The sequence below is a fragment of the Dermacentor andersoni genome, chromosome 4 (assembly GCF_023375885.2).
Source record: "Dermacentor andersoni chromosome 4, qqDerAnde1_hic_scaffold, whole genome shotgun sequence".
NCBI classification, from domain to species: Eukaryota; Metazoa; Arthropoda; class Arachnida; order Ixodida; family Ixodidae; genus Dermacentor; species Dermacentor andersoni.
Genome location: NC_092817.1, coordinates 76224340 through 76236808, shown reverse-complemented (window position 1 = coordinate 76236808; position 12469 = coordinate 76224340). Strand labels below are relative to the sequence as shown.

General features: G+C 43.2%; 1 protein-coding gene across 1 annotated transcript in view; it reads right to left on the bottom strand.

Annotated features, from left to right (window-relative positions):
- Positions 1 to 12469, bottom strand: part of LOC126536327 (cell adhesion molecule Dscam1-like) — a 305377-nt gene that overhangs the window by 25497 nt on the left and 267411 nt on the right. The window contains exons 15-16 of the mRNA XM_050183248.3: positions 12081 to 12212; positions 4544 to 4702 (exon numbers count right to left, since the gene is read on the bottom strand). Of these exons, the coding sequence (XP_050039205.2) occupies positions 4544 to 4702; positions 12081 to 12212 (291 nt within the window). The remainder of the gene's footprint in view (positions 1 to 4543; positions 4703 to 12080; positions 12213 to 12469) is intronic.

Below are 12469 nucleotides of genomic sequence, written 5' to 3'. Positions count from 1 at the left end.
GAGAAAAGTAATTTTGGTATATAAAGAAAAAAAAGATCAATTTGCAAGACTTGTAGAACTGGTGCTATTAACATAAGTGGTCTTGGTGCGGTTCTTCGGAGAACTTCGTCGAACGCACGTATTAGGAGCCAGGCGCGATCGTTTGCGACATTTACTCAGAATAAGGTGCCTGTTACAAAAAAAGAAAGAAAACTCCAGGCGATTTAAAATTATTCTGCACTGCCTCACTACGGCGTGCCTCATGATGATATTGTGGCTTTTGCACGCGAAATCCCAGACTTACTTACTTTACGACACCTACTGGAGATCATACTTATCGTGCTGAAACTACTATAATAAAGACGGGGTCCTTGACATTCACTGATGTCGACTGCGAGGGCGCCGTTTGGGAAGCCGCTTTATCAACATTTCCAGCTTATATTTGATGCTACCATTACGCCACTGCCAGAGCACTAAAGCCAGAAAAGCACAGACAGAAGGAAGAAATCTTTTTATTTCAGATACACCGTGCTGCTCTCAGCCACTGAGAAAGCGCGACTATGCTGTTTGTTCCTCCAAAATCTGCGGAGCGCATCGTTTGTGAACTTATCTACTTGAAGCAAGACTCAAGCTAACTGAAGTAAACTTAGGCATGCCGTTGCAAGTAGTTCTACGGCCTTTTGGTGATTCTCTGCGTTGTTAATCATCCTGCTCGCGGATATTTATGCATCTGTTTTGGATTTAATTGACTGTATCTGCTCTGAATGTTGCCCGCAGGGTTGCTTATCAGAGGACAAAATGCATCGCCATTGAAAAAGAGGCACTCCTATCTGCTCCATGGTGTTTCTGATGAGGTTATAATTTGGGCAATTGATTTACAGCCTATAGGATGTGTGAAATTGCTGTACCGTTTCAACTAGTAACATGTTTCGCCCTCAATATTCTGTCGACAACACCTTAGTATTTCGCGGAAAAGTAACATTTCTCAGAAAAATGTGGCGCCATTGTTATTGTCTATCACAGGTTTTATTTAGGAAAAAAAAACGCTATAAACTGCTCAAGGTGTGACTGCTGTGTTGTAAATAGATCCAACGTTTAAGGTAACAAAATGTATCTATACGCACGTGATAAAGCTCGTAGCTGAACATTGATAACAATTGTGTTTTTGTCAACGTTATTACGACACCTGTCGCACGTGCCAACAATTAGGGGAGGCGAACTATAAATACACACCTATTGCACTGTGATCATGTTATAAAACTGTGCGGTATCGTGTCATATGCGCAAGCACCTTTGGGTAAGTAGGGGCCACATACAAATGGTCCCGGAAAAAATATGCGAAGTATGCGGATGAACAGTATTAATCACGGTAGCGGCATCTTTGTTGAATTTCCTCGTTGTTAGCACATAACACTGCATGAATTAGTGTTCGAAGAAAATGCAGTCACACAATTAGCTTACTCCAAAAATCGACAGATCAAGTAAGCAGGATGATTACGAGAGTTTTAAATAGAAGACATGGCATGAAAGAGGCAGACACGATCAAGTTGGTTAAAAGTTTAGTGGTCAGCAGAGTCACATACTCGCTACCTTACCACTTGATGAACAAGCTAGAAAGAGAACAAGCAGAAGCAATACTAAGGAAGGCGTACAAAACGGCGCTACACCTACCGAGGAATACTTCAAACGACAAGCTACTGCAGCTAGGAATACACAACACGTTCAGCGAGCTGGCAGAAGCGCAACTAAACACACAAATAGCGAGACTTTGGCAGTCCGCTACAGGAAGAATGCTCCTAAAGAGACTAGGATACGATTCGAAAGGGGCAATAGATCGAGAGGCAGACATCCCAGACAACGTCAGACAAACCCTCAGAATAAGTCCAATTCCACGCAACATGGATGCGAACCTACACGCAGCCAGAAGGCAGGCAAGGGCAGATTACGTGGAAGGCCACCTGGCAACACAGGAAAACACGGTGTACACGGATGCAGGGCTATACCCGTGGGACAAGCACACTAGAACACACAGAGTAGCTACGGCTGTAGTAGACTACATGGGAGAGACAATCAGCTGCGCAACCATAAGGAATTGCACGGTAGCGGAGGGGGAAGAGGTCGCCATAGCGCTTGCAGCGACCGAAGGCTACCGAAGTAACAGATCACTAACCATATTAAGAGATTCCAAAGCTGCATGCAGGCATTACATGCAGGGGAGAGCCTGTAAAGAGGCCCTGCGAATCCTCCTCGGAGCAGGAACCCTCGGAAATAAAGTGAAACACAAAATTTTCTGGATACCGGCCCATACCGGGATAGAAGGGAACGTGAGAGCAGACAGTCTAGTTCGCGAGATCACATACCGAGCTGGACAGATAGAGCCTCTCCAGAACCCTACAACGGTGGAGCCGACGTGTGCGGAAATATTAAACTACCATAGAGGGCAGAGAATCAAATATCCTCCGCCACACTCACTACTTACACAACAGGAAGCAGCCGACGGGAGAAGGCTACAAACCGGAACTTTCTATAATCTACACATACTAAGTAAAATGTACCCGACACAATACACAAACTCCTGCCCATGGTGCGGAGAAATACCAACTCTTTACCACATAACATGGGAATGTAAGCATAACTACACATTCCATCAACATAAAAACCCGAGTGCGGAGCAATGGGAGGGCCTGCTCACCAGCAGCGTGCTCACCACCCAAAGGGCAATGGTGCAGCACGCGTGCGAAGTGGCCAGGCTCAGTGGAGCCCTGGAATAAGGGCACACCCGTTCTGAAGAGCCAGGCAGCAAGCGCAAGACGGCTCACCGCTAAAACCCTTGACAGAATCAATAAAGTTTTTCTCTCTCTCTGTCTCTCGAATAATAGTTTTTAAATGTTATTGCTGCTGCTGAAATTTCATTTTTTTATTTCTCAGACATTGCCGAGTAGGCATATTGTAGTTAACGAAGTCCAAAAATAGATTGTTTTTCAATGGGTACCTGGTCACTGTGGGATCAGGGGCAATGATTCCGCCGATAACGCTGCTCGCACAGCACATCAAGAAGAGCACAGCGTTCCAATTCCGCTTACGAGGTCAGACGCCGCAAGGCAGCTTCAACACCTGGCACGCAGTCTCTCAATGACCGAGTGGAACTCGCCAAACTTAAGGCTCACACGACTGCATCGATTAAACCCCTCACTGCAACTTCGACCTCATCTCGGACTTGCTCGACGTGAAGCTACGCTTCTCTGTCGCCTTTGGTTAGGTAGAGTATGCCTTCATAAAGGCATCACTGAAACTTAAATTACCAGCGAACCTTTCACGACATGACGCAACACTGCTGTGTCGGCTGTGGGTAGGAGTAGCATTCACCAACTCCTACAGCTATCGCATTCGAATGGCGGATTCACCAATGTGCGCTAAGTGCAAGTGGGAAGAGACCATCAGTCATCTTCTGTGCCACTGTTCTCGCTTCGATAATCAACGTGAGATTCTCCAGTGTGCCTTGAATAGACTGGATGACAGGCCATTTACGGAAGTGAAGATCTTGGGAGCCTGGCCTCACAGTTCGTTAGCCCAGAAAGCAGTTCGAGCGCTTTTTCACTACCTGAAGGCAACAGACTTGAGTGCCCGACTATAGGCATCCTACACCTAAGTTCTCTCTCTCTCTCTTTCACTTCCCATTCCCCTACCCACGTGTAGGGTAGCAAACGGGACTCAGTCTGGTTAACCTCCCTGCCTTTCCTTCCTCCCTTCTCTCTCTCATTATCTCTCTCTCTCTCTCATACTCTACTCTAATTGGAGCGACCGACAATGCAGCATGCGAGGTCTGCTGCACCGAAGAAAATATAGACGACCTGCTGTGCCACTGTCCACGATATGCCCCAGAAAGACCAGGACTTGCTAACGCTCTCTAAAAACTGGACAATCGGCTGCTTTCTGTGCAGGTGCTGCTGGAACACCACCCCCATCGCTCGTCGGCCCATAACGCGGTGAAGGCAGTTTTGTGCTTCTTGAAGACGACCGGCTTGTGTGAACGTCTGTGACTATTAATGCAATTTATATTGGACCACGCGCGTCAGTGAAGTCATCACTATTTTCCTTCTTTCCTTCCCTCCTCTCTCTCCCTGTCATCTTTATTTTCCCTTTTCCCATTCCCCCGGTGTAGGGTAGCCAACCGGACGTCATTCTGGTTAGCCTCCCTGCCTTCTGCTTTCCTCTTTCCTCCTCCCGCCTCCTCTAAAAATAGGACAGGAGTGCCTGACCGAAAATCAAACTTACTGCCTCAGCTTTTTAATAGCAATACTGCCCCCCCCCCCCCACACTCATTTCAAGTATTATTTGCTTAGCCCCCAATCCAAGCAGATGGTGGGCTGGGTTTGTCATTTTGTTTGCTAGCCCACCCTTTGCTGTCAACCGAAACAATGCTGGCACATTCACGCTGCTTAATTATAATGTCGGTTTAAAGCTAGGCACTCAATCTTGGCCATTTTTTTTCTTTTTTTTTCTCGGAGGTATAACAGCCATGAACGTGTCTCTTAGAAGAACAGCATATGGTCGCTCTACTTACGTTCCTTAGATGTGGTGAACTCGGCAGGTGTGCTGTAATCACTGATCCCAAGAATGTTGTCAGCGCGCACGCGCAGATGATAGGTAGTCGTGGGCAGCAGTCCACGCACCGTTGCCTTTGTCTCCAACCCAGAGACCGTGAGAGTGTCCTGCCAGAGGCCTTGCACACCGACAGGTGTTGACACCGAGGCGGAATTCACAGGGCAGATGAGTGGCGCAAGCAACCAAGGATGGCGAAAAAAGAAGACGAGAAAAATTTACAAGTGCAGATTTTTTTTCGTTAGTAATATTTAAGAAGTGAGGGTAGGGGCTAAATAAGTCACCTTGAGTTTGTCGCAATACTGTAAAAGCACTGCATACGAGTATCTTAACGTGGAATTATATGTGCTCGATGGAGATACCTTTCGTTTAACATTCAGTAACGTTTTGCCAGGACGGCTTTGCTCTCTTACGCAATTAAGTATGAAATTCTTTATAGAGATTCAAATTTCAGTGTACCTTCTCTGAGTAGGTATTGAGAGGCTGACCATTTAAACTGGCTGCTCTATTTCGCATAATAATGTGATTAGCGTTGTTACGGTATTTAACCCACTTTCTTATAACTATCTAAGCCCGTATCTAAGACCTTTCTTTTTTTACTCCAATTTGGGCTACTGTGTAGCCGGTGGGTAATCTGTAGATGTGTGCCACTGGGTAACATAAAGAAACGTCATCACCAACTGCACACCCATCACTACATGGCCAAATGCATTAGCGTCCGTGATCATATCGAAAAGATTGTTTTGCGCCACACATTTTACTGTCTTCAAACAGATCCTCAAAAAAAATTGGCTTGTGCAGGTGTCAATAGAGGGAGAATAAAGAAACACTGTGCACATGTTGTGTTACATTTATTAAAATACCTACAAAAATTTGATCGTTTTCGCCAATATCTCATAAACAATGTTTTATTAATTTAGGTTCCACTTCTTCGAAATAAGATGTACTATTAGGTGTAAATGTTTCCCTATAAACTGGCAGGTAGTTCATCAAAAATTGAACAAACGCCAAAATGGCATTATAAACGGAATTTTATGTTTCCACATTCACCGCAAGCATTAAAAACTCTTCAGCAAAATTCTCGCTATTGCTTGCTTTCTTTGCGTCATTCACAAAGGCTTTCATGAGATATATTTTCGTTTCTCGTTCGTTGCTCTACGTGGAGCTAGAAAACTTCGCCTTGCCAACTTTCTCCTTACCAAAGCAGGGGAGACAGATCTCACAGGATACACATGACTTAAATTCAAGTGCACTCAGAACAGCAGTTCATGCAGCACTTTGACCATTGTTCACTTCGCATGCTTATTTCACATATAATAATGCACCGTAGAAAAAAGCGCCGGTAAAATTGGGCACATGTCACGAAACAGTCACACGAAGGCGATGGATTACGGTAGCCCACTGGCAAAAAATTTACAGCAAGAATTAACAAACACATCATAAACTGAACGTAGTTTGCATATTCACTCGCATTATCTTATGAAACATTGAAATTCACATGTAAATACACCAATACAGCTAAGACTACATACGAACACAAACAGCATCTTTTTAAATGCCAGGGTGTGCAGTTTAGGCGCCACTTTTGAGTACCTTTCAACGCTCGCACACTCTTGCCGATATAGCGCCTTGTTCCGGAGGCAGTGTATATTTATTTCTATACGATAAATAAGGAAGGTTTCATTGGTTTACCTTTCTATCCATTCTTAAGGGAACACAAGATATAGGGAAGTAGATCAAAGCAATGCCATACAAAACATCTCGCGCATCCTCTTCAGGCATATTAATATTAACATGAGAAAATGTGATGGCCTCAAGACGTAGAGGAATAATACAGTGCTCGAACATTCTTTTTTTTTTTTGGCCAACTTGCTCCCCTACGACGATAACTGAGAAGGTATGACTTTGCATTGCTGAGCTTGGGGTCGTGGGCTGGCGGCTTGTTTTGCGCGGCGGCGGCATTTTGATGTTGGCGAAATGCCAAAACGTTCTTGCACTGTGTATTGGACGCATATTAAATCCGGGGTCCTACACTACGGCGCACCTCATAACATACTGTAGCACTTGAGGAATGTTAGAGCCAACAATTCAAATAAAAGTAATTTAATTATGGGGTTTTATGAGCCGAAACCACGATCTGATAATGAGGCACGCCGTAGTGGGGGACTACGGAAATTTGGACCACCAGGGGTTCTTTAACGTGCACCCAAATCTAAGTACAAGGGTGCTTTCGCATTTCGCCCTCATTGAAATGCAGCCGCCGTGGCAGGGATTCGATCTCGCAACCTGGTGCTTAGAAGCCCAATACCGTGGCCAGTAAGCAACCACGGCGGGTAACAATTGAAATAACCGACTCGGAGTCAGTGCAATACTGTTTCAGAGTTTTTAATACGAACGTCCACCGAAAACCGGGCAATATTAGCTGTCACATTAGTGTAGTCTATCAAGCAACTCGCTACAGTCCCCTTAAGATGAGTTGACAACGAGATACATTTTAAGTGTCATCATGACGCCGCATAAATATATGTATAGCTAAAGGTGCACAGAATGTGTATAGAATAAGAATTCAATAACGATGCCACTATGCAACAAAAATCGTTTTGAAACAACTCGCGGTATCATTTATTTCAGTGTTATTTGTTTTCTTTTATTCTGTCATTTTTTTTGACACGCTATAATTCGGTAAATGCTCAAACCTATAGGCTAAATACGGCGTCAGAAACAGCTTTTCTTTGCTACAACTTGATGCAGATTAACGCCTTCGGATGCTTGAGCTTTTGCTCCAGTCAAACGCTTCGTATGACAATGAGAAGGTCTTCAACACTTAAAGTGACCAATACGTCGAAACATGACATATAGACATCATACATAAAGGATACCGCGAGTATCACTATGAAACGTCAAGTAGTTAGGTCAGAATTGAAATAAGCCATAAAATCATCGTAAGGATTTGAGAAAACTGAACAAATACATTTCTCTTATACTCTATATTTTACGAGGCAGAAATGATGCCGCTAAGGTACTTATTAGATGCTAAGCTTTCATGGTATCTAATAAGACATTCCGCGATAACTTGAGAGTTCACTTAAAAACATTTGTTGAGAGATTGCGCGAATTAAACCTTTGTGAAACTCATTCTGACCTTTTGAAGTTACAAAAATAGTCTCACATCTATATCACATATCTGATGCGCTTAACTCACAGCGAACTTTAGGCACCGCTTGTCATGCGTGTAATAGAGCACCGGACGGTGTACCTGCACTATAGATACTTATAGTTCAGCCAACGTCATCTGTATTCCAAAAGAGGGTTTCTACGGATTAGCCGCAACACTCATAAATTATCTCCAACTCGAAGCTCTTTCTCTACTATGCCGACCGGAGGACAGCTTCTCCATTCTGTTGGAGCGGCGGCGTCGCTAAAGTAAAGCTACGATTCCATTTCTGTTGTTACAGGTTGTTTTAGGAAACCTCTTAGTTCGTCTGATTTTTTCGCAGTCACTAACGGCGCTTTGTCAAAAAAGTTTAGGTGAGAAATAGCCAAGGACCTTCATTAAGGATCTGTGATCACATGACTGGAGAGCTGACTCTCTGCGCAATTTACTTAACGCGGAATTGAACTCAGAAAGACCACAAATATGTTAAAAGTGAGTGGCGGCCACTCGAAGTAGATTTAGCGTAATAGACGGAATAGTAAGGACTAAAGTACGCTAAATTTGGCCTCTTGTCCATTCAAAATAGATGTCATTAAATATTTTAGATCCTTTACTGATAGTAACAACCTAAATATACCTAGCGTGCCTCAAATTTTAGGAACCCTTTCCAAACATTATCATAATAGTTTTCATTGATTATGGCAGGCACCACATGCACAAGCTGAGAAGGGAATAGGTTTGGTTATTTTGGCTATTCATCGTAACACTGAAAACATAGCACAATAAGGACAGAGGACAAGTGGAGACAGGACAAGCGCTTGTCCAGTCCCCAGTTGTCCTTTGTCCTTATACTGCGCTGAGAATACTGCAACCTAAACCTGAACTAAATTGTATTCAGAGGTAGTATGTGCCAAAATCCCATTCTCGTTATAAGAGAAGCACTGGCCTAATCCTTCGAACTCAGATTCTTCGGTACCATAGCACGGGCATGCATGCGACCACGTTAGTTATTGCTCAGCAGCACGGGTCTTACGGCGTTTCCTTTACAAAACGCTAGTCTTATGAATTATGTTGCGACTCCAGTTCCAAAGGAACCCTTCAGCAACAATGCGTCTGCACTCGAATTCGTGCATTTTATTTCCTTTTATAACACACTCAGTTATATGCAATAACGACCATCATTCGAGAATAGCGTTATTTCTGTAAGATTGCAGCGCTTCCGTATCGATTCCTAAAAAAGACAGAAACAGATTCTACATATTAGCTTTACGTGTTAGGAGAGTTCATCATAAAAGTGGAACGGTCGTTGCAAAACACGTGATCGTCTTCTTAATGTATACCAAAACTGGTGTCTTTCACATTCCACTCTCACAAAGACAAAACAGTTCGGTAGAATTGCTGCAATGCTGAAAAACCTAAACTGCAGAAGAAATGAAACCTCGGGTGATCTCCTAGTATACTGAGTTTCTAATGATTACAACAGCATTATAGTAGTTGGCATTCCGAGCATTTCCTAATTAAAAATTGCTCTTTCCGAAAGCGCGAGACAGGGAGTTTTCACGACGCCTTTTATTTTTCTAGTAAGCCGCGTTTGGATAGTCCACGTCAGCAAATATTAATATTTGGACCCAGCTGTGCCTGATTTATTTCTTATTTCGATACTTCATACACGCTGGCGCGTTTCAACAGAATGTGACACTGTAGCCAGGTTAAGTCTGAAACATTCTTTCTATATTTATCAACAAAAGTCTTATAAAAATTCAAGCCAGTGCGTTATTCGTTCAGAAAGTGCCCCCAGACTTTTTGGAACCGATGAGGCCCACCCAGCCACCTCATACACACAGAGGAAAGACTTTCGCAAGCCTCTAATATACCATCTCTTTGGGCTCCCTTCTCCGCTCCCCATGCTGTTCTGGAAAATTGTGAAAGATCCCTTCCATGCTTGCTTTTCTCTTGGGTCCGTCTAAGGAATGAATTGCGGATTTCCTTTCGCAAGAATCGATAGCAACAAGAGCTCACATGGCACTCAATTTCATGAGAACAGTAGTAGTTCTGAAGAAGACCAATCAAAACAAAGCTGACACTTTTATCAGCATTCGGGTAATAGCTTTTCGCCGGGTCACTAACCATCGCCATCTGCTATTTTTGCTCGTCAAAAAGCACTTTGCGTTGCGGTCGCTGTAACGGTACCCAATGACGACCCTTGGGAGACACTTTGTAAAAGCTATCACTGTCTTGCGTTGCCTCGAGCATAAAAAAGAAAATAGAATATTTGAGAAGTAGCACTCGTGTTGCTTCTTGCTTATATTGCAAGTGCGCTCGCATACAATCGAGATAAAGTGAGAAGGCAGGTTGAGAATATCATGAGCATTATAGGATCTGGATATCAAATTTTATATGCTATTCTACTTTGTTCAATGTTTATATGGAAACCTACTCACAGAGCATCATAATTTCAGAAAGAAAAAAAGAACGTTTGAGCAAATTTTCTATAATGTATTACGCTGATTTCGGATACTGACATATTTTATTTCACGTTGACATCAGCTGACAATATGGGGCCGCATTCTAAAACGATCACTTTCACCAATACAATTGCCTTAGCCACGCTTTCGCCATCAGCGCACGCTGATTGGCTGCTTTAGCAACATCGGATGAGCTAATTGGCTGGTTGAGCACAACGTCATTCGAGTTTGCTCAACCAACCAATCAGTGCGCAGCTGACGGCGATACTTTAGCTGAAGCGATGGCATCGCCGAAGTGGATTGTTTCAGAATACGTCCCACGGTGAACAGCGTGCGATAAGCTTACTGGCCAAGAAATGTTATTCTATAGGCCCTGCAGTTTAGAAGATAAAAAATTTCCCGTTTTACGGACAGGCAAACTCAGAAAGACAAATGATAACAAATCGCTACATAACAAATAATCATGATAATAAGCTAAAAAGAAATGTTATCACTTCGAGTCAAAAACCATGCGGTTACGAATCAACTGTGCGATCACATTTGTCGACTGCTGTGTCTTTCCTGTCAAACACTTCCCACTTATCTATCAAAAAAAAGAAAAAGAAAGCAGAAGAAAAAATGCAGAATGTCTCTACATAGGCATATTTATGTTTATGTTGAATTTGTTGCGTTCACTCCAATACATTTACTTGCATTTATGCGTCTTTCCTGTGTTAAGTTGCACGCGTGAAATCACAATCACATGAAGGCATCACTAAATATGTGTGCAATAAAAACAGCAAGTTCTTAGGCGCTCTACGCCATATACTAGAAACGTTCAAGTCTATGTTTCTTGCTATTTATCTCTTAGTTAGGAAAGATGTAATTACACTTTTTGCATAACATTTACCATACACCACGGTACAGTAAACATCGATCTCTCATTATCGCACGAAGCAGTGGATAACGGTTTATTTTCTTTCTAGTTGGTTTTCGCATGAATACGGGACGCGCACTCGTTCCCAAAACGCCCCCGGAACTCGAGGGGAGGGAATGTGAGAGTCAGTTCGTGCGTGAAATTTGTGCAAGAATACGTAGGGAAGACTTGATGTTTCAAAATCATGGCATCCCATTTTTAATTGCGCTGGTTCTGAAACAATGAATCACGAGAACGCTCATAAACCAATGGTTTAACCAAATGCTTCCTGGATAGCACGCTGTCCTCATGCATGGATGCATAAGGTCAGAAGAAATGCACCATTGTCTTTATCTGCAAACATGACAGGCGAGATCAAGGATGTTGTATATGTACATTACCGCTTGCGCATAGTGGACGTCATTTCAATGTAAGCGTATCAGGCTTACGCATGGCGTGAGGCCTCAAAACGCAGAGGCGTCTTGTTGTCAAAGATAGCAGTGTTCGAAGTCTTCGAAAAGGGTACCCTAAACTTAGCGCACTATTTACGTTTAGTTGTTTAGAAAGCACATAGCCCGGCTAGCTTCGTGCTTGCCACTTTGTAGTGATAATATTCCTGAAAAGCGCGATTAGCTGAAAACAATGTGCACTAGTTCTGTACCTGAAATTTCGTCGCGACAACAATGATTCAGAGAAGAAACGCCTTCTTAGTCGTTTATCCCCAATGCAACACATAGGAACAAATACTACTTCGGAGACTTAATGGCAAATCTAGACGAAATTATCCAGGCACGCTATCTGATACTGTTGCGTTGGAACGCAAGCGCTCTAGTGTAAACGTGCACGAAACCCGTAATATGTTTTCGCTGAGCAAACTAACTATACCGCTCGGTAACCAGCAGCTAAAGAGTGGAGCCAATTATGAAACTACCTAACATATTTAATATGACGTTGAAAGGCAGAAATGATCGGGTCGATGACTCACCATCAGTTGTCTTCCAGTGGAGCACGTACTGCGTAATGGGTGAATTTCCCGTGAATGGAACCGACCACGTGACTCGCGCCGTGCGGCTTCCAACTTCACGAACATCTACGTCACTCGGAGGGTCCGGCACGTCTGCATATCGTCGAAGAATACGAAGACATGTTGCGCGTAAAGTGACAGGAAAAAAGTAATATTCATGGTATAATAAAAGCACGAAGAATGGGTAATAAACTTCACCACTACTCGATAGCTCCAACAAAGGTGATATTTCAAAGTGAATATTTGATATATTATAATTATCTGTTGAAAAAAATGCGCACACTCTATCCTTTTCATATATTGTAGCTGCTAATTGGCAACACTTTTATGGAGCCCATTATAATTCTACT